Source organism: Nyctibius grandis, chromosome 4 (genome assembly GCF_013368605.1).
Source record: "Nyctibius grandis isolate bNycGra1 chromosome 4, bNycGra1.pri, whole genome shotgun sequence".
NCBI classification, from domain to species: domain Eukaryota; kingdom Metazoa; phylum Chordata; class Aves; order Nyctibiiformes; family Nyctibiidae; genus Nyctibius; species Nyctibius grandis.
In genome coordinates this window covers 31,590,563-31,613,238 of record NC_090661.1, presented here as the reverse complement: position 1 = coordinate 31,613,238, position 22,676 = coordinate 31,590,563, and the positions used below count along the sequence as shown (strand labels likewise).

At 38.3% G+C, this 22,676-nt stretch overlaps 1 protein-coding gene across 3 annotated transcripts in view; it reads left to right on the top strand.

Moving 5' to 3' along the window:
* RBM25 (RNA binding motif protein 25) overlaps window positions 1-22,676 on the top strand; it is a 38,617-nt gene that overhangs the window by 5,900 nt on the left and 10,041 nt on the right. For 2 of the 3 annotated variants that reach the window (XM_068399323.1, XM_068399324.1), the window contains 12 exons: window positions 2,628-2,748; window positions 6,510-6,559; window positions 8,286-8,456; window positions 8,768-8,825; window positions 9,987-10,147; window positions 12,737-12,919; window positions 15,129-15,182; window positions 15,441-15,524; window positions 19,122-19,402; window positions 20,307-20,517; window positions 20,842-20,931; window positions 22,557-22,630. In XM_068399323.1, coding sequence (XP_068255424.1) covers window positions 2,643-2,748; window positions 6,510-6,559; window positions 8,286-8,456; window positions 8,768-8,825; window positions 9,987-10,147; window positions 12,737-12,919; window positions 15,129-15,182; window positions 15,441-15,524; window positions 19,122-19,402; window positions 20,307-20,517; window positions 20,842-20,931; window positions 22,557-22,630 — 1,523 coding nt within the window. In that variant the 5' untranslated portion in view covers window positions 2,628-2,642. The remainder of the gene's footprint in view (window positions 1-2,627; window positions 2,749-6,509; window positions 6,560-8,285; window positions 8,457-8,767; window positions 8,826-9,986; window positions 10,148-12,736; window positions 12,920-15,128; window positions 15,183-15,440; window positions 15,525-19,121; window positions 19,403-20,306; window positions 20,518-20,841; window positions 20,932-22,556; window positions 22,631-22,676) is intronic. The other variant, XM_068399325.1, reaches the window with a different exon arrangement.

The window sequence follows — 22,676 nt, the reverse complement described above, 5'->3', positions numbered from 1 at the left end:
TAAATAAGTTCTGATGCTCAAAGGTATTACCAAATACATTTGGGTTTCCCTTTCATCCTCTCCAGTCTACTATATACATTTATCTCTCATAGTTGGTTCCAGATTCTGTGGGAATAAAGTTTTGCTACACAATTCTCTTCTTATAATTTTTTAGCTCTTTCAAATGTATCTACTATTATGGTAGAGTACTGATACTAGCTCTTACTTCTAGTATTTAAGACTGTCATTAATTACTTGTTCTTGTACATGTTTACATATCTCTTGGAGAAGGCACATCTGTCTCCAGCAAAGCTCATTTCCTGTTTCTTGTGTATTCAGTGCCAGGAAGCTGGGGAAAGCTTCTTATAAGCTACAGGTCTGTTGTACATGTTGGAATTTTGCTTATCATAGCTCTTTTTTCTCAAAGCCACCTGCTTTGATTTTGAGTCGTGGTTGCCTGTTTGGAGAACAGTTGCAGTGAAGATACTGTAGGTTATAAAGCAGTCTGTATAGTCCACCGAGAAACACAAATGTTTGCACAGACAGCTAACTGGACTCTTGTCACTTGTGATACAGTGACTTTGTGATTCATGTCCACACAGTGCAATGTGTTTGAAGTTCCTCTAGTGCTTCCTCACTGCAGTGTGAATGTACCTATAGGCTCAGCAGTAATACTCAGGATCCGTTTTGGTTTATTTAGAACTGAGGGCCAACCTTTTTTTGAGACTTGACCGTGTAAGGTTGCTGAGATAATACTGGAAGCAAGAATACATGCCCTGTTAGTTGTGTTAAGAGTGATCTTGAGTTTTTTGTGTCTCTTACAGGGCCAGTAATACACACATAATAATAACCATCTGAATACCAAATGATGTTAAAACAATCTTTACTCTCCATGGTAGCCTATTGACTCTCGGCTATTGTCCAAGTTGAGCTCTAGAAAATGTGTGAAATGGGAAGTTAAAAATAGTTCAGAGAACCCCTTTCCAAGCTTTTAACTGTCTATGTGCTGGAATTTGGGCATCTCCCCAGTGTTGTGTTAAATATAATTCCTGTCAATGCTGAGCATCAGGACGTCCCAGTTCTTTCTCTCATCTTGTTCCACAGTTGTATTGTGTGTGATCATCTCTTGTACAAGAGAACTGCTTGCCTTATTGAAAATTTATTACAAGATTACATCTGTTTTCAGATACTGCAAAAGATAGCTTTATTTTAAAGAAACTGTACAAACTGTTAAATGCTGTTTAATTCACAGTCCTTGTAAACCATTGGTATGAGGAGTCAGATATAGTTGTGTCTTCATTTAGCCAGCACCTGGGGCTAAACAATAGCAGTTTTTCTCTCACCCAATGTCCCTTCCCCAAATGAGGAAGGGAATTGGGAAAAGGAGAGGGAGACTTATAGATGAAGTTAACCAGATTTAATGAAATGAAGAAATCAATGTAAATGACAACACAAAATAGACAAAAGTATACTTGTCCACAGATCGCTGGCAAGTTGCTCCAGGAATCACAAGGAAGAGGGAGAATCACAGAATCAATCAGGTTGGAAGAGACCTCTGGGATCACTGAGTCCAACCATTGCCCTGACACCACCATGTCAACTAGACCATGGCACTAAGTGCCATGTCCAGTCTTGTCTTAAACACATCCAGAGATGGTGACTCCACCACCTCCCTGGGCAGCCCATTCCAATGTCTAATGACCCTTTCTGAAAAGAAATTCTTCCTAATGTCCAACCTGAACCTCCCCTGGCGAAGCTTGAGGCTGTGCCCTCTTGTCCTATCACTAGTTGCCTGGGAGAAGAGGCCAACTCCCACTTCACTACAACCTCCCTTCAGGTAGTTGTAGACTGCAATAAGGTCACCTCTGAGCCTCCTCTTCTCCAGACTAAACAACCCCAGCTCCCTCAGCTGTTCCTCGTAGGTCACACCCTCCAGACCCTTCCACCAGCTTGGTCGCCCTCCTCTGGACTCACTCCAACACCTCAACATCTTTCTTGAAGTGCGGGGCCCAGAACTGGACACAGTATTCAAGGTGCGGCCTCACCAGTGCCGAGTACAGAGGGATGATCACTTCCCTAGACCAGCTGGCTACACTATTCTTAATAGAGGCCAGGATGCCATTGGCCTTCTTGGTCACCTGGGCACACTGCTGGCTCATGTTTAGCTGGCTGTCTATCAGCACCCCCAGGTCTCTTTCTGCTGGGCCGCTTTCTGAAAGAGGCAAGGAGAGCAGGAAAAGCCCCACCAGCAAACCCTCTCTTTTATAGTGAGCTTGATGTTAATGATATAGAATACACCTGTGAGCCAGCCTGGGTCAGCTGCCCTGGATTTAACTGCTGAGGGCCTTGATCACCATGGCTGGCCACAAACTGAAACCAAATCCCAGTGAAACCAGGACAAGTTGTTTTTCATTTCATTTGGAAACACATTCCTAGAAGTGCTGTTTTTCATTGTGAAAGAAGATGTCTACTACATTTGTAACTTAATGAATAGCAGGGGGAAAAGAGTTTAAAATAGTTTTAGTTTGTAGTTGAATGTCCATATAAAGATTTAAAATCATTATGGGCACTTACCACGTGCTCTGCTTTTGTAATTCATGTTTGGGAACTGACTAGTATAATAGTTTCCTTTTCTGTCTTTTTGACAGATTGTGACTGGAAGAATGTCTTTTCCACCTCATTTGAATCGCCCTCCTATGGGAATCCCAACGCTCCCCCCTGGGATCCCACCTCCACAGTTCCCTGGCTTTCCTCCACCTGTACCTCCTGGTAAGCTATGTTATTATATGGAAGTTTTGTAGAAATAAATTACCTTTTATTATTCTGAATTGTATTATTTACAAAAGTTACTGGCTCTTAACATATTTCAATAACTGATTCATGTATGTTGCAATTGAGTTTCTAGTTTACTCGCAGATCATGTCATATGAGCAAGCTCCTTTTGGTCTACCAAAAGCTGCTTACTTCTGACCAGAAATCAAACCATTAGAGACAATACCGGAATTTGTCTTGGCCCTTTTTTTCCCAAGACTGAAGCTAGGTGGTGATTTTTGTTAACGTTGGGTATTCTAAGAGCCACTGTTTTGACAGTAGACTATGATTTTCAGTTCCTTTCAAATAATCCATTGTAATAGCCTTTGGAAACACTTGCGTATACTGAGTATGTGTGGTGTGAAAATATAGGAGTAACTTTGAGAGAAGTTTTTCTCCACTTTTTTATAAGTCCCACTTTCTTTTATTCTGCTTCTTACATACTTTCCTCCATTCATCTTGCAAACTTCACTGTGACTGTTACTGTAACTTGACTGTTACTGTAACTTGACTGTTACTGTAACTTGACTGTTACGTATTTCTTCTAATCTTCCCAAAATTGATCCCACCTTTTTTTTTGGTCATCTGTAAGATCAGCCTATGGGTTTTGTGTTGAGACTTTAAGTCGTTGGTCTGGAAGCACCTTCGTTCTGTACATTGCCAGTATAGATAACAGTGACTGGAAGCAGGAGACCGCAGAGTGAGTGGGAGAGAGGAATACTTTAGAGAATTGTCCCTTTAAAATTCATCACAAGGGCTGCAGAAAATAACTGCTGTCTTTATGCTCTTAAGCTGTGTTGTGCACAAGTGTTTTGTAGACAATAAAGCCATTCAAAAACCAGATGGCTTAACTCAGGAATGGTTTGTGCACATTCATTCAACAGGCTAATCTTTACTTGCATTAATTTTTCTAAACTTTTTATTCCTGAGATCCATGAGATGTTATCTATTTTCTGCCAAAGGCAGAGGTCTTGATTAGGTAGCATTCTGCCATCAAAAAGTTCAAGTTAGATTTTAAAACCATACCTCTTATCTTTACTAGCTCCAGTTTATATCTAATAGTGTGAAAAACACCAGCTACTTTTAAAAATAACTTTCTGAAGAATATTTTTAAATGCCTGATAAAAGCTTTTGCTCTGAACACTTGCTTCTTAACATGTGTGACAAAGATCTTCTTGTTCTCTTGCTGTGTTTGACTTTTTATATAAATAGTCTTGTTTCAGTACTAGTAATCCAAACAGTATGTAGAGTGGAGGAGTCTAGTATTAAGCAAGAATTAAATTTTTCTCTGCACACTAGAAACACGATTTGCTTACCTGTGCAGATAACATATTTCGGCATGTAGAGGATATGGATCTCTCATTTCTTAGCACAAGTGTATCAATAGAGTTGAAAATGCCACAGTGACTTTATGAAAGTCTACTCTGAAGTTATTCCATATGTAAGATCACAATTTTAGTGGCTTATAATGTTATCTTTAGCTAGCGGTTTGGCCCAAATTTCTTGTTCTAGTTATCTTACTCAGCCTATATTTTTTTTTTTAAAGTTTCAGCTAGAGCAGTTTGCTTGTGTAAGAATGAAGTTAAGTGTTTGGCTTTGCTTAAAAATATGGCTGTTAAAAATAAGAAGTTCTAGCATTTCCGTATCTTGTGTGGAAGATTTGATAAGGAGGTGATTCTGATAACTCTTGTAATCTCTGAAGATTATCAGGTACCATTAAGATGTAAAAAATTACTGTTCATATGTAAGAAATGCTATAGTGGGTCAGACCAGCAGTCCATACAGCCTGATGCATTGTGGGCAAGTACACCTGTCTGCTTTCTAAGTCTGTTCCCTCATACAACTGTAGTGTTAGGGATGTTAGAGTATGATCTTTCTTTTTTCTTTTGTCTTTTTCTGGACCTGTCATCATGAACATTTTTATATTTTTTGAACCTGCTGTTACTGTCCATTTCCACTGTCACCTCTTGCACCAAATTTGACAAGTTCATAAACCGCTGGGTAAAGTGCTACTTTCTTATGTCTGTCTTTAAACTTATTGCCTACTTAGTGTCCCCCTCCTGCACCAGTTGTGATGTGAGAGTTGTGTGAGTTGCATATGGTGGTTTTGTACACCTCAGTTGTGTTCCATGCCTTGCAAACCTCCACAATTGAAGAGTTTCAGAGTCTTTCCTAGTAAAGCAGCTGGTTCAACACTTAAGTCATCTAGTTGCTCTTCTCTAAGGCTGCATGTTGTTCTTGGCTTGCAGAGACCAGGTCTGTAGGCAGTAGTCAAGGTATAGGTGCACCAGGTTTTTGTATAGCAGCTAAATGATGCCTGTGGTCTTGATCACATCAGTATGTTTGCTTATGATGTCCAACATTTTAGTGGATTTTTTTGGGCTGATAGTTTCAGAGAACTGTCATGTCAGTGATAACACAAGTATCTTTACTGAATTGTAACTTTAAAATCCAAGTGCAGCATCATGATAATTATAATAGTTACAGGGCTGCACAGCCAGAGTCTTTTCTTGGAATAGTTGCTTCAGTCTGAGATGCCACGATGCATTGTACTGCTCTCAGTTTTACCTTTTGATTCTCTGAATGGTTTGGAGGGATGGAGGGGTAGGAGGTAGTATAACTTTAATATGAAGGGACTGAGGAAGAGGATTGAGTGATGGAGAAAATAAATGATGGAAACAAAGCAAAACCAGAGTGGATGAGAAGAAAGCTGGAGAGGGTGTCTGAGGAGAAGTGTTTCAGGACTAGGCCCTGGAGAAAGTAGGGGAACAAGTCCAGGAACAGTAGGTTGCAGAAGTTTAGTTAGGATTTTATGAATACAGCAGTAAGAGAGATGGAGAAGGGAAGGGTCAGAAGGGAAGGATTGAGAGTGAAAGACGAAGAAAGTTTTTTGTAGAACGAAAAAAGAGATCTAGGATCCCTAGAGGATATTTCTCTGAAGAACATGAGATTGACTTCATTGTTCTTGAGTCTCAATGTCTTTACTGGCCAGCAAGTAGTTCTGAAATCAATTCACTTAATATCTTTAACCTCTTCTAGCAGCTGGCGTGGAAAGATAAACAGCCTTTATTATGATCAGGTATTGGCTGATGTGGTAGTACTTAAAGCTGCCAGTGAATTTGGTAGTGGGAAAGAGGGTATTGCATGGTTTCACCTGATTAAATACTGTTTTAAATTAAGTTTTAGAGACTGCCAAGTCAAGTGTTCAGCAGGTAGGGAGCTTCTGGATTTCTACGCCACCTTTATTAAGCTGTTCCATAAGTAGTAGCATGAAGCCTGGTGGCATTCTCTACAGGACCTCATCCCTAAGCTGTGTGCAGAATTGATTGTGCTATGAGAACTGAGCAGGTCAGGAATGAGATTATCATCTGTAGGACTTCAGCTGCTTTTGCTCTCAAGTTATGGAATTCATGGGCTCATTCATCACACGGCTGTCTTCTAGAACAATACCGTGGTTTGAATGTGATTTGAAAATAGATTTGTTTGTAATGAGCAGAGTTGAAATGGTAATATGTTAAAAGTGACCAGGATGCACATGGTATGTTAGTGTACTCAGGCTATGCTTGAATGCTTAAGGAATTACTGGTGATTGATGAGTACTCTGAAATTCTTTGACCAAAATTGCTGTCTGGTTTGAAAATCATGTCTGTGACCACTTCATTTGTATTCATCAGTAATCTCAGCAGGGCAGATTAATATTAATGTCTTGTCTTTCTCAGGGACCCCTATGATTCCTGTACCAATGGGCATTATGGCTCCTGCTCCAACTGTAAGTATTACAGGGGGGATGAGATGGTAGCAAAATAAAATGGAGAGTAAAACTTAGTAGTTGTCAACAGTATTTTTGTTTTGCTCTATTCCATCAGAATTCGTACTATGAAAGGAAGTGCTTCATTTGAATGCAACTATTAGCAAATATTATGCTTATTTCTGACCTAGACAAAGTTTGAAGTAACCTCTGGAGCTGAAAAGGTGAAGCAATTACTGTTCCTGCAAGAAGATGTACTTCTCAGAAATACAATGATTTAGGCTTTGCCTTTGGATCGTGCATGGTCTTCCTATGCAGTACAACTAGATCAGTTAGATATCAGGTCTCTTGCTTTTGAGTTTGTTGGCCTAACAGTGCTCTGGAGGCATCACCTCATCCAGGTTTAGAAGGCCATCATGCAGCACTGCTGAGTCAGCCAGAAAGATCACAGAATCACAGAATCAGTCAGGTTGGAAGAGACCTCTGGGATCATCGAGTCCAACCATTGCCCTGACACCACCCTGTCAACTAGACCATGGCACTAAGTGCCATGTCCAGTCTTTTCTTAAACACATCCAGAGATGGTGACTCCACCACCTCCCTGGGCAGCCCGTTCCAATGTCTAATACCCTGTTCTGAGAAGAAATGCTTCCTAATGTCCAACCTGAACCTCCCCTGGCAAAGCTTGAGGCTATGTCCTCTTGTCCTATCACTAGTTGCCTGGGAGAAGAGGCCGACTCCCACTCCACTACAGCCTCCCTTCAGGTAGGCTGCAACTACAACCGTAGGTGTGCATTAACAAGCTTACAAACATGCTCTCTTTCCCCGTGTTGCAGGGGAAGGAATAGTTGCATGTAATATGCATCTATGGAAGAGCAGATGAGAGAAAGGTCTCTTTGTCTTACTAATTTCTTGTTGGAAGGAAGGTTTATAATTTATGGGGCAGAAAAAAGCGCTCTTTAAAATATAAAGGTTACTTCTTGGCCTCAAGGCGAATTACCATTTCTACGATTTTCCATAAATGAAATCTCCCCAAAATCCTGAATTTTTGATAGCTTGTATTATCTGTTACAGGAGGATATGTTCATAGTAACTGATGTATTTAAGACGAAGATACTGGAACAAATGCAATATTCAGTTTTCTGATTAAAATAATTTTTTATTGTGACACTTCTGTAAGGGTGTTTTGAGAAGAGGGCCTCAGTGCATATGTACTGTTAAATCTCAGGTGCAGCAAAATGGAACAGACGATTGTGCCTATCTCTGTACTATGTATTTTACAAATGTTTGCTCCTTAACCCAAAGAGGCTTTGGGTTGTGTATTGATTAAATAAAGTAGTAGTGTTCATTCACTCTGTGAAAGCTTTAAGACCTGTTGTGTCTGTTGAAGTCTTTTGAGTCAGAGTTACTTTTCTATTTGCAGCTTGCTTTTTACACTGTTAGGTAAGGTACTTCAACTTCCAGTGACTCAAATGTTGCATATTAGTTATTTGTAGAAGAAATAATACCTAATGTTACTGTATGCTCACCTTGAGACCTTCCAGTAGCCGTGTTCAGCTACACCTTTTTTTCTGTCACTGCCAGAAAATGACAGTCTTCTTTGTGTTGTATAAAATGTTAAAGCCCGAACCACTTATTAGTGTCTTGCTATGTAAGCCTAATTAATTTTGAAGCACGTGTCCATCCCCAACTCTTTTGTCTTACAGATTTAAACACTTTATTTTCCACCCTCTCCTCCTCTTTCTAGGTATTAGTTCCTACCACGGTGTCTATGGTTGGAAAACATTTGGGAGCCAGAAAAGAACATCCTGGCTTAAAGAACAAAGAAAATGATGAAAACAGCGGTCCCACTACCACTGTTTTTGTAGGCAACATTTCTGAGAAGGCCTCGGACATGCTCATACGGCAGCTTCTAGCAGTAAGTACAGTGGACTGCTTGTTAAGTTTCTTCTTTGGCTGATGAATGAAGTAATGACCCACAAGCAGTGGATTGAAACTAAAAGTGGAGTTAATCCCACTCACTGGAATAGCAGTCCATTATGCTTGAGTTTGAAGTCAGTAAGTGAAGAGTACAGCTTTTTTGAGCTGTAGATGTCAGTGAACATAGACGTATTTTATTTTTAGTAGTGTTTACCCTTTTTGCATGTCATCTTTTGCAAAAAGTGGTTAAGTTTTTGTAACGTTTTGAACATAAACAATAATATTTAATAATATTTATCTTTAATGCAGAAATGTGGCTTGGTTTTGAGTTGGAAGAGAGTACAAGGGGCATCTGGAAAACTTCAAGGTAATTGTTCATACTTCTAAAAATCTCTAGTCAGACTCTTGTTTTTATTACCCGTCAGCTTTTCAAATGTCTGACATGTTGCTATTCTTAGTACTTCTAAATTTTAAGATATTGTATATGAAACTTAACTGCTAAATACTTCCTAGTAAAGGGCTAGTATTTTCTGTCTTTGGAATCAAGACAGAGTGAGAAAAATAGAATTGAGAGAGGTTAAATGGGAAAATGTCTTGGGGGCCTAATTTTGCTCACCTTTCATTTCTGAGACTAAATCAGGAGCTTAGAGACCATCCTGAGAAAGGTTTACCAGTTTGGATTTAGCCTCCAAAGGAGCATATTTGCAACACTGTTAATAGTCTCTTCCATTACTATGTATTATCCTTCTCTGTTAAGGAGGTTTTGTGATGTAAAATTTATCTTACTTCCCTGTCGTCAAATTGAAGTTTATTTTTTCTTGTGACCTTTCTCCAGTGGATACAGGAAACAATTTTTATTACTAATTTTTGCTGTTAGTGTTTTCATATCTTCCCTAGGTTGTTTTTTATTCCTTTTTTAAGATGTAATTCAGTTTCTTCAGCTTTCTTATATATCATACTTTGTTTATTTTGCTCTCATAAGGTGTTTTTCTCATTTACAACTTTCTATAACCGTTGTGAAGAACCTAGTTTGAAATACCCCTCCCTTTAGGTTAACAGTAAGCTGTTGATTGATGTCTTTGGTCTTCAGACAATTGCAAAACCACCTGAGATGTCTTCATGTAGACTGCATTCCTTAGTTAAGACAGATGTGTCAAAAGCTTTACAAACACAGTCATAGAATCATAGAATAGTTTGGGTTGGAAGGGACCTTTAAAGGTCATCTAGTCCAACCCCCCTGCAATGAGCAGGGACATCTTCAACTAGATCAGGCTGCTCAGAGCTGCGCCAACCTGACCTTGAATGTTTCCAGGGATGGGGCATCTGCAATGTGCGCATTGCTTTCACCTTATTTACTGGGCCGTTAGTTATATCAAAGACTAATGCAGTGAATGATCTTTTTGACTTTTTATGATGTGTACTCCTGGTTTTAAAAAAAGAAGTGCTTATGTTCCAGGTTTATTGGTTCAAAACACAGTAAATTACCTGAACAGCTTTAATACTTTTTTATTTCAATCATCCGTTTTAGCCTTTGGATTTTGTGAATACAAAGAACCTGAATCCACACTACGAGCACTGAGACTACTCCATGACCTCCAGATTGGAGAGAAGAAGCTGCTAGTCAAAGTTGATGCGAAGACAAAGGCTCAGCTAGATGAATGGAAAGCAAAGAAAAAGGCTTCTAATGGGGTACGTATATAATGTGTGACTGGTGTTATTTTGGCCAGAGGGCAGTGTAACATACTTGCTAGGTCAGATGATGAGTGTGTTTCTTAGTTTCTATTCTTGTCTCTGCTCTTAACTCATTTTAGGATTTCGCCAGAATCACATTAATGAGTCTGAAGATATGTTGAAAGGCAGTGAAGTATAAGCTCTTAATTCACTAGCATTCAAATTTATCTGTAAGCTACAACTGAATCTCTAGAATTAATTCTGTAATTCATTCTAAAGTGTAGTAATACATGTTGTACCTCATGATTCTGTTGCTTCATTTTTGTTTAGAAACTCTTGAAAGTATATAAACTCTAGAAGTAGTTACTCTATCAGAGTCTGTAAATCAGCTGTCTGAAGAGAATTGGAGTTTCCCCTCCACTGATGATCTTCTAGAACAAATTAATGAAAAGGAAAGTAGTAGAACATTCAGTAGATGATACAGTTACTACACAGTGGGCAGCTTACAGACATTAAGTAGATGGGGAAATTGGTTTTGTACCATTCCTTTCTAGAGCTAAGGATCTGTTCTGGAATAATTGCAGATATTTGATATTTTGAATTCTTGTGAGGTACAAAGATACTTAACTGACAAATTTGCATTAAAATTAATCTTGTTTCTTTGCTAAAGTAATATTTGACATCACAATCAAGTTGTTAGGCTTGGTCTCTAACTATTCTGAAGTTCTGCATGTGCCTTAAGATAGTACTTAAAACAATTATTTTCTGTAAAATGGAAGAAGAGGCTCTTGTTCAGAAAGCTAAAAATACTAATCACACTGCAGCAGTTGGATTTTTAAAATTCCAATTTGGAATTGTTCTTGTAGGTATGTAAAATACAGTGGGAACACAAGTACTTTTATTTCATTTTATTTAACCAGAACTAGAGGCATAATGATAACTTGAATTACTTGACACGTTTTTGACTGTGTACCCAGTGTATGGGATTAAATGCAATGTCTCAGTAAAGCAGAGTGCTAACTTCATGGGTTTTGAATGGAGTAATGTACTGGCTGTTAATCTAGGCAAGGGTTTGATTTGACTGCCCTTTCCATTCCATACTTCCTGGTTTCCTGTTGGCATCACCTGTAATAGTGTGCTTCACAGCTGATATTATAAACGAGCTTGAAGTATCAGTGGAGTTCTACATCTCTCAGGAATTTTGTTTTCTGTGAGTTCCTGTGGGTTACAATCAGTCGTAGGGGATTGATTGTAATAAAGCAGAGGGTACCGTTTGTAGCTTTGGTGAAGACAACAGTATGTGTTGATTCCATTGAAATGTAGAGTGAGATTAGCTCCAAATGTGTTTTTTTTTTGTTTTTTTTTTGTTTTTTGGTTGAGGTCGTGAGAAGAAAGGTGATGAATTGCTGAGGAATATTGATGAAGCATATTGTAATCATACTGCTTGCGATTCCTTGCATACCATCATCAGTGTGCTGGTCTCACTCAGATCCAAAAGTTGCAACTTTTTTCTTTAATATTTTTTATTAAGTAGTCAAATGTGTATACTACAACACAATTTCTTATAGACACACACCAAGCAAACCTTTATCTAAATAGCTCCTCTCCTTGATCACTTCTCCCTGGACCTCTTCGGTTCCGTTCCCTGTCACTGCCTTCTAGCTCTTTTCAGCCTGCTCCTCCTTGGCCTGGCAGCCTCTTCAGCTCCAACTGAATCCTCCCTTCCCCCTCATTCTTAGCTGCTGCTCCATCAGACCCTTCCCTCCCCCTCACTCTACCCACCACCTATCACTTGACGGGATACTCAGCTGGATTCTCAGGTGAGATTCCATTTTTCTAAAAGATTCAGGGGATCAAGAGGCAGGCTACCTTGCTCAGTATGCAGATCATTGTTCTACCCTTACATGTAGCATTTAGTGAAATGCACTTCTTTGTGTTCCCTTTCTTCCCTGCAAAGTGAAAAGGGGCAAAAAGATGAGGAACTACAAAGTAATAGATCAACAATAATAAGAAAAAGTGTGCTGTGCAAGGAATGTTTTCCCTAACAATGTTTCTTTAATATAGTTCTCCCATTATAAGTTGCAGCTTGAAAGTTATAGGTAGGCATTTGTATTGCATGGCACTTAAGTAGAAGGCTTTGAGGAACTGCTGTTGAAATGACATGAAGTTCTGGAGGATACAAGGCAGAAACTTTTGATGAAGAGCTGGACTATAGTGATTGCCTTTCTGTGAGCATGTGTGCGCTTTCTCTTTTCCTGTCTACCACCTTAATCACCATTTATCTGTTCTGTTTTATTATGCAATCCTACACTTGCTCTCTGCAGCCATTCCACATGTAAACTATGTGGTGCCTTATGGTATTGCCAGTTGAAGAGATCTGACTAAATGCAATTGATAACTGCTTGTAGGTGGTTTGGTTTTTGTGGGGTTTTGGTGTTTTGTTTTGGGTTTTTTTGGGTTTGTGTGTTTGGGGTTTTTTTTTTTTTTTTTTTTTTTTTTTTTAGTAAATGCTGTAGGGGCATGAATGTGATCAAAGGTGAACTTCTGAAATAAAACTAATATTATTCTTGATTTGTTGATTCCTGTTACTTTGCAATTTTTCCTTAGAACTCCAGACCAGAGACGACAAATGATGATGATGAAGCACTGGATGAGGAAACAAAGAGAAGAGATCAGATAATTAAAGGGGCCATTGAAGTCTTAATACGAGAATATTCCAGCGAGCTCAATGCCCCCTCCCAGGAATCTGACTCTCACCCGAGGAAGAAGAAAAAGGAAAAGAAGGAGGACGTATGTGTTTTGATTTTGGACAAAACAGATTTTTCTTCAACTCACCTTTATATAATGGCCAAATCTTGTGCAAATACCTTAAAACTAAACTTCTGATGAGAAAACAAATCAACAAGCATTGATGTCAGCAGCAGTTTCATTTTTTTAAACTGAAAGCTAGTCAGTTATAGACACCATCCCTTCAGGATGGCTTAGGCATCTAAGCACCTAGACTTCTTGGAACAACAGGTTTGAATTTGGGCAGGACTGAGCCAACCTTTCATCCCTCTGGAGGTGGAAATGCTGAATTTAGTGCAGTTTAATCTGAATGTGCATGTAGCGTTTTTCAGATGAGAACTTAAAAAAACAACTGTAAAGAGTTCCTGCATACCGTCTGTTTCCATTGAAAGATGCCAGGGCACTTTTGTAATGGCAGGAATTTGCTCTGGTAGTTTTTGACAAAATTCTTCTCTCTGCTTATAGTATGTATTCTTGTAGTGTGCCTTGATCCATCTGGTTGCAGCTGTCTCTCCAGATGTGGAAGTGCTTGATTAGTTGTTTATGTGTATACCTCACAAACCTCGGAGGGATCCTTCAGGGATGAAAGGCATATTGTAATCTTCCTGCCTTACAAAATCACTTTTACATGCACATGTCAATTTGGCTGGATTTGATCAGCTGGTTTTAATACATTGTGTAATGCAAGAAAACCCTGTTAAGCAGGAATGAATGTTCTGGTTTAGACCTACTTCTGTGGATGACCTTTTTTATGGAATAAAACAAACTGGAGAAAGGGGAATAAGAATGAGCAAACTCAGACTTAGCTTTTCCAGCCAAGTTTCTAACCATGGGAAAACGGGCTTTCATCCCTACCATTCTGCACATCATATGAAAGAGATTGGAAAATTATTTGACCAAAAATTGTATCCACTTAAGTCTTCTGCACAGTACCTATTCCAAGGCAATAATGCAGTTTCAAATGCTTATGGGGTTTAAGTGTGGTGCAAGAAGCAACATCTCCCTCAGGGAGCAAATGTATCTTCCCCACAACATTGTTAGCCATGGCTGACCTGAGATGTAAGAGTGCTGAGCTGAGAATTTGTTTTTCTTTCCTCTCCCTCCCTTTGGGAGAAGATGCTTTCTTGGATGAGAATTTACAAATGAGTCACTGTCTAATGCTATCAGCTGTATTTTTTGTTACAAGCATTGTTACTATGTGTAATGTCCTGTGGGTACATATATATATGGCCATGAACAATGCCAGGTAGTTAAACATTGTAAGAGGCCATTGCAGTCTTGGAAGAGCTGGGTGCTGAGTATGTCCCTGGGTCAGAAGGATATTCTGCTAGCTCTGTGTGATGTAGAATTTAATCAATCTGAGCTAGTCAAGTAGACAAATAAGCTCTTTTTAAATACATAGCACTTGTGAGTTGAAATTACACCCTCATCCCTCCCATACTGGGAAGGAGGAAAAGAAACTTGGAAGTTGCCATCTTTGGTCGGTGTGGATAGAGGTGGGAGTGAAGAGATGGTCCTAGCTCATTGCTCTCTTGTCCTTAAAGGAGAGGGGAGAGAAGGATTGTGGAGGGTGGGGGGAAAGGGAAGATGGATGCAGATATATGGGGGGGGGTGGGGGTGGGGGTGGGGCGAAACTCACCAGCTTTGGGGCTGTAGTCCCCTGAAGGGCTTGGTGTGAAGAAGACTCTGGCTGGTGTTAGCAGCAGAATCTGTTGTTAGTTCTTCTGGATGAAGGCATGACTGATGTGGGGGAGTTGAAAATGTGTGCGGGGAGCTGAGAGTGAGTGGAATCTGGTTTTCAATTTCAAGCACGGGGGAACCTCGCTAATTCGCACTAACAGTTAGTAGGTGCAATTTACCAAATTTTGCGAATTAGCGAGTAAATAAAATCAAGGCATACCCACCACAAATATATGATCATTTATATTGGCAAGTGTAGCTTAGTCTTGTTTATGGTGCTACCATAGTGTACTAATACCCTGTAGTATACTTGTAATTCAGTGAAGTCTTACTAATATGAGACCTCACTATATATTTTAAGTAGTTCAGAGAAGGGAGAATTAGCGAGGTTCTTCTGTAATTATGTTGAATCAAAGAAATGAGATCACAGCAATACGATATTTCTTTATAGTACAAACATACAAAACATTGTTTTTCAGAGTAGTGTGCAATCTATTTTTAAAAAAAAAAATCTCCGTGGATTTTTCCGCAGATTTTCCGCAGATTTCCAGTGGCCCCACTGATACCTTATCCACTCATCACCAAGGTTCGTTTACATTGTAGGCTTTGACAATGACTATGTTTACTGCTAGTTGCCAGATTTGTGACTCTTGTCCATCTGAATTTTTTTTTTTTTTTTTTTTCACTCATTAACATCAGACTGTCAGGTTTGGTACTGCAGAAGGACTTTAATTATCTCTTGCAAGACTGGTTGAAAACTTCTAACCTTCAGCTTTTCTCTTGTTCTCCTGTGTCTGTACAGATGGCTCTTAATGCTTTTCCTCCTGTCCCCCTTGTTTTTTAGGAGGATATAAATGCTATAGAAATGGAGGAAGACAAAAGAGACCTGATATCAAGAGAGATCAGTAAATTCAGAGACACACACAAGGTAGTATTCTTGTTTTTGCACTTGATACAAATTAGGCTTTTTCAAAATCCGAAAAACCACTATTATAAAATTTAGCCTTACATTGCAATATCACTTAAAATGATGTTTATATTAGGTTTAATATACATATAGTTCTTTACAAGTCAAAAAAAGACAACTGCCACGTTAAAGTGGCCCTTGACATCTTTATGCTAAGACTTTGATTGCTACTGAGTATTTTGCAGTCTTCTCACTTTAACATGAATAAAGGCAACTTAAGTTTCTACACATACATTAAGTCAATATATTTATAACTAAAGGCTAAATGGGGCTGCAGTATAAGACATACACTTGAGTGTGTTTCTGTAGGTAGATTTGTAACATAATCCAAGATTTTATGAAGAGTTGAAACTTGAATTGAATTTAAGTCTTTTATTTTAATAGTTCTAAGTTAAGAGTGGGGGAAGATTAAAACTAGGTCAGTGGTTACCAGACTTACCAAACTTTAGATGCATGGAAGAACTGTAAATTCCCATAAAGCTAATCTATTCATTGACCCCCACCATTATGATAGAGATCATATGGTGACTAATGCAAGATGAAACTCACAGCTTGGAAAGTAACATGGAATAGGATGTAAGTATGAGCTTCTGTTTTTTATTATACTTATGGATGCCCCCTCAGAAAAATATGCAAAGGGGTAACTGGCTTGGAAATCTTTCTGCACATCAAGTCCCACCTCAGGGTTCCCACTCCCAGAAGTTTCCACTAATGCTAGTGCATCTGTGAATGTTTCTGCTTTGGAAAATGATACTTGCGGATCGTAAATCACAACTATGCATGTAATGTTCTTATTTTAATGTTTAGCTTAAAGTTGGTATTATTTTTTCCCCAACGAGACTGGAATGGTCCTTGGCCTAGGAAGTATCAGCAAGCTTCTCTTTTGAGCCCACACTTTTGTTTCAAAATACCTCCAAATCAACCTTAAAGAAAATGGTAAAGGTACAGCAAGGTGAAGTATGCCCATGTTATTCAGCTTTACTACATGCAGTCACTGGGGATGGTACCATGTTTTCACACGACTATATCAATGTAAACACAAGTGACTACACATTGTAGTATGTACACATACTCACTTTTTCTCGTGACTGAAGTTGTTGGAGGGAAAAAGCTGGGGAAAAATTCCAGAAGAAATCATCTGGAGAAGTTCAGCAGTTGAATATGAAACTGGTCAGTGGTGAAACTTCAGCAGAACTGTGTTCAATTCCAAGCCCCAAGTCATCACTGGTATTACGATGCAAACAAGTAATAAGTTTTTAAAAAAAAACAACCAACAAAACAAAAAAATATGCTTCGTTGTTTCAGAAGCTGTTGGGCATTTTACTGCCTTTAATCTGTATTATTGGGGGGGCTGTTTTGGGTTTCTTAACATTAAAAATCAACTGAAAGTAGTCATTGTACATATTGGATATATTTAAAAGGGGCTGTTGAATCTTTAGCAGCTGGCTAGTGAGCACAGTGAACCTTTGCATGTTTTTGGTATGAGTTTATAAAACAATAACCACAGACTGTCAGGGTATCAGCATTGCAGGGGGCGTCCATTTACAGCACGGACGAGTCTGAAGAGAGCTCAAGGTAAGATTTATAATTCTTCTACCTGTTCATTTCTGTTCATTACTTCAATATATCTGATACCGTTCCCATTCCATTACCCTTTCAGATCCTCTTATTTAGGCTGACAGAAGTTGATGAGGTCAGATTTTGATTACAAAATAGACCAATTTATTTTTTCAATTGGATTTTAAGAAAGCGGACCTACAAAATGGATTTTAAAGCACCAGGACTTGTGTGTGTGTTTATATTTACACATGTGTGAATATATTTTTAAACAAAAGAAACCCACTCTCTTGAGAAATCATTTTCTCACGACGAACAGTTTATGAGTGGCAAAAAAGCAGGAGTTCAACCAAAGAAATTTCTATTGGAACATCTAAGATAACCTGTAAGTATTGACCACTTCAGTATGTAAACTTTTCTTTAAAAGTATATGAAATTTGAGGTAAGTTGGATTTCTTAAAGGTTGACAACCTAGTTTGACATCTGACCGTACTGAGGTTTAACACTGTAAAGCTCCTGTAAAATACAGTCCTTTAGAAATAGATTTTCAGCCCAGTGTATATTGTAGAATCAAAGTTTTGTTTTTTCATATCAGTTTTCTACCAATTCCTACCATTTTTAGTCCCTTTTTCCTTTTGTGATTTCAATGTATCCAACATTGGTTTGCCTGTATTGTGCTATCAATGCAGCATAGTTTCACTGGATACATTAATCACTAGTGAATTAGCTTTATTTCTGTAATCCTTTGTCGGTTCTCTGGTCCCTGTGCCTATGGCAGAACAACACTTCTCAGGTAAGATTACTTTTTAAAGTTGTCTTAAATGCTTTGTTTAAAAGAAAAGAAAAGAAAAAAAACACAAACCAGAGAAAATGCTGTTTTATTGTTGCAGTTTTTAATTTCATTTCAGTGACGGTAAACGTGGAGCCAAAGGGGATAAACCTGTTTATTCTGCTCAATATTTGTTAAAAAAACTGGTATTCTGGCATCCATCAGGTTGAAATTTGGTATATTTGGTTGTTATTTGGTATATTTGTGAACCGTGTACTTGCTCTTCCTCCCAGAAACATAGCTTATAGGCAAGGTTAATCCAGTGTTGGCGGTCCATGTCCTAGCACAGCATCTGTAAGTTAACACATAACAATTGCTTCCAAGGATGGATTTATCTATCATTCTGTTGATGTATTTTCTATTGTCTTATAGGAATTCTGGTCTAATTGAAAAAAAAAGGAACTGTTTCTAATTGAAAAAAAAAAAAGTGGCAATTTTGTACAATTTTTAGTAAAACTGTAGCAGGTAACCCTTTAGTTTCTGTGTTTCAAAAGAGCTATTTCCAACCTTTTTTAACTCTCTCCATCTTGCAGTGGTGGAAGTTAAGGATTCAATTCTGCAGAGTCCAGTTCTTACCAATGAACTGTTAGAACTTTTTTAGGGAGGGAAAAGGGGAAAGATTGCAGTTCTCTTCACTGTTTAACCACATGCACCATGTGTAAGTGGATAAATTTCTTTACCCAAGTTTTCATATAGAACTGTTTTGGTCTGCCAAGGCTTTTGGGGAAACAACTCACTGTCCCAGTAAGCATTCCACTGAGATATATTTTCCTAGTTGAACAGAATTAATTTTATCAACTAGAAGTTCACTTTGCTTGTACCCAAGTGGCTTACAGGGCCAATGGAATTTGTGGCCCACCTGAATCATGACTGGCAGTGCACTGTGTATGTGCAGTTTAGTTAGCTTATAATATGAGGCCAGCCCTACTCTGCTAAGGTTGGAGATTGCTGGTCTGTGTAGATCTATGCTTTTGCACGAAACTTAGTCTTGTGATTGCTGCATTTTGATTTCATACTTATGAGTTCCAAAAAATACACACCAAACCCTATTTAATATTTTAAAATCAGTGGCGGTTTTGGTATTTCCATTACCAGCCTTGTGTGTTGCGCCGGGAATATCCAGTTCCTATAACTACAAAATTAACTATGAAAGTTCTCTTGTTGGTTTTTAGAAACTGGAGGAGGAAAAAGGCAAAAAGGAGAAAGAAAGACAGGAGATTGAAAAAGAACGCAGAGAAAGAGAAAGGGAACGGGAGCGTGAACGAGAAAGGAGGGAGCGTGAAAGAGAGAGGGAGCGTGAACGAGAGAAGGAGAAGGAACGGGAGCGTGAACGAGAGCGAGATAGGGATCGTGACCGAACTAAGGACCGAGACAGAGACCGCGAACGAGACCGAGATCGTGACAGAGATCGTGAAAGGAGTTCAGATCGCAACAAGGATCGGAGCAGATCAAGGTAAATGCACTTGAGTTGCTATTTATTTCAGTTTTTCCTAGTGCTGGTTACTAAGTGCATATTGTTCAAGCAGCTTAGCTGCCATTCAAAAGAGAAGGGTCCTTTTGGTAGATCAGAGTAAAAACAGGAAATCAAAATTTTAGAAAATGTTGTGTTTACACAGATTGAAAGAATATTTGATTCCCTCCACAGCGCAGGAATATAATGACTGCCATATGCAGTAAACAGCCACCCAACCATGACTTAAGCATACTGGTTTTATCTCAAATCTCTCGTTACTTTTTCTTGGGTAGCTTTATTCTTACTTGAGGTTCTCTTATGTCTGCAGTATCTTTTAGCTAAGTAGGTTTTACCTTTTCCTTTGTTACTTGGGGTTTTTTGGTTGGGTTTGTTTTGGTTTTTTAATAAAAGTAAAGGGATTCCTCTTTCAGCCTTAAACTGTGACTAATCACGTCAGGCTACAGATGCTGCTTTTTCCTTCTTCACCGTAGAAAAAAATAGCTGTTTCACTTTAAATCATCCTTGTCAGTAGGGTTCAAGTTGTCTGTAAGCCATGTAAACATGAAGGGTTTATTAAGCATACCCTTTATTTGTGGGGTTTTTAGCTGTCACTTGTTTATGGAGAACTACTAACACAATCTGATAAGAATTGCTGTGTGCTCACGCTTCGTTTCTGTAGATATCACTATTTAATGGTTAGTGCTCAAACAACTACTTTTAGGGAAATGGGTTTTTGAATATATTAAAAGTATTGATTTATGTCCATTGCTGTATCAGCTAATCATCTTGTGCAATTGCAGAAGAATAACTTGCAAGATGCTGTAAGTAGTGCATTATGTTAAATCATTTGATTGAGTGGAGAGGAAGGCTCTGTACTTAACTTTGGACTTTTTCCTTCCTTCAGAGAAAAAAGCAGAGACAGGGAAAGAGAACGAGAGAGAGAACGAGAGCGAGAGAGGGAAAGAGAACGAGAGCGGGAACGGGAAAGAGAACGAGAGCGGGACCGAGAACGGGAGAAGGATAAGAAGAGAGACCGAGAAGAAGATGAAGAAGATGCTTATGAACGCCGAAAACTAGAGAGGAAACTGCGGGAGAAAGAAGCTGCATATCAAGAGGTAGGTTGGGATTTTTAAGGTTCCTTAAGGAAGAAAATGTTTCTGAGGGATGGTAAGTCTTCTACTATAAAATACGTCATTCCTTCTCCCTCTCCTTTTTCTAAATACACTTCTAATCCTTTGACTACATGAATTGAGGTGCAATATGTAAGTCCCTGTCAAAACAGCTTTGGACTTCTCATTCCAGCGTTTTAAATTATAAATAAATAATTTGCTTAATTTTAATGCAGTTGATTTTAAACAATAATCCAAACTAACTTCAAAGTAGTACCACTGTTATTAATGTTCTTGAGATTGGAGTGTGTGTTTTTGCTTCTGTTGTAGCGTCTTAAAAACTGGGAGATCAGAGAACGGAAGAAAAGTCGAGAATATGAAAAAGAAGCTGAGAGGGAAGAAGAAAGAAGAAGGGAAATGGTAAGTCTTAAAGTTTTACTTGTAATTTTTCCCCCTTCTTCTTTATGTCCCATTTAGAATGTATAGTGGTAGACCTCTCATTTTGTATAAACACTATGTATGTTTTTATACAAAAAAAGTTAATAGGCTTGAAACAGAAGATGTCTTGATTAAAGTGGGAGTACTATTGGGAGTCTGGAAAACAGGCCTAGTGGCTTGGTCTTCTGAAAGCAAAAGAATGAGAAGTAGGCAGCTGCAAAATACTGTGGTTTGATCATCATGCACTATTACATCTGTAACCTGTATTTGTGTCAGATTTGTAGCAAAACCTACTATATGTTTGATGTCATGCAGGTGGAACTAGACCAGTCTTTCTACTTTCAACCTGCTCATGTGCCTGAACCTTCTAAAATATATAATATTGTATAATATATCTAAGCACTCTGTAAATTTCTGTCTTTAGTTCATTAGTTGTGAAATTATCACAGTTCTCAATGTAACACTTGGAAGTTTTGCCCAAAAGGACACCTTTAGAGGACAGGTACTTCCGTAATCTCATAGTTTTGTGCTAAAGTGTAAAGAAGTTCTTTTAAATTATGGTGGTGTTATCTCACTTCACAATTCTCCCAGAGAGGGAGAGAAGATATGAGAGAGTTCGAAGTAGGAGATGGATTGGGAATTGCTTCAAAGCAAAATATGCAAAGAGACACAGGAAAGGGGGGAAAAAAAAAAAAAGAAAATACATTGTTTTATGTGGAATCTAATTTTTCCCCCTAAATGCTTGAGAGAGCAGAAAAAATGTGTGAGAATGACTCAAGGATATTTTCTATTTATGATTCTCCTGGATGCTGGCTATGAATGGCAGTTGTAGAGAGCAGTGTTAAATTCTGTGCTGAATTTACAACTACAATCATAATTTGTTTCTCGAAGTCATTAGCATAGAAATATCTTACTGTGGTTTTGCTTAGATACAGGTTAGAATCCTAATTTATATTATTCTTAAAGAACTCCTTTTTTTTTTTTTTTTTCTTTTTCATTTTATCGGGGGCGGGGATATATCTCCTCTCTGCCCTCCTCACCCCCTTCAGTTTTAGGCCTGTGCATTAATACAGTGCCACATGGTTTGGATTTAGTAACACAGCAGGAGAGTGCTTATCCTAGAAGTATCCATTAGATTTGTTTCTGTGCGTAACTAAATAATTTTAAAAAGCACAGCTCTTGAAACAAAACAGTACTGATAAAAGACACTTAAACTGACATGTTAAAATATCCAATACTAGACTTATGGATTTGAAGAACAGGAACTTTGGTCCTCTTCTTTTGTGATGTAAAAAAAAAAAGGGGGGGGTATATTTAAAAACCCTTTGAAATGCTAATAACAACAGTAGTCTGTGAATCAGAGACATGATCCCAGTGGACCCAGTGATGTACTATCTGCTATTGAACATATGATAGCAAGCTGACACATCCCTGGAAGATGATGCAATTCCAAAATATTTCCATTTTCTGTCTTGAAAACTGTATTTTTTAGTTTGAAGCATAGTAGATATTAAATTAAATTACTAATAATATTACTAAATTTTAAACTCTTGGAAAGAAAACAAGAAATCATTTTATAACATTACTTATGTTTCAATTTCTTGCAGGCAAAAGAAGCCAAACGGTTAAAAGAATTCTTAGAAGATTATGATGATGACAGAGATGATCCAAAATACTACAGGTATGTCTTTGTATTGATTCCTAACAATAAAATCTTCTTTGCTCGT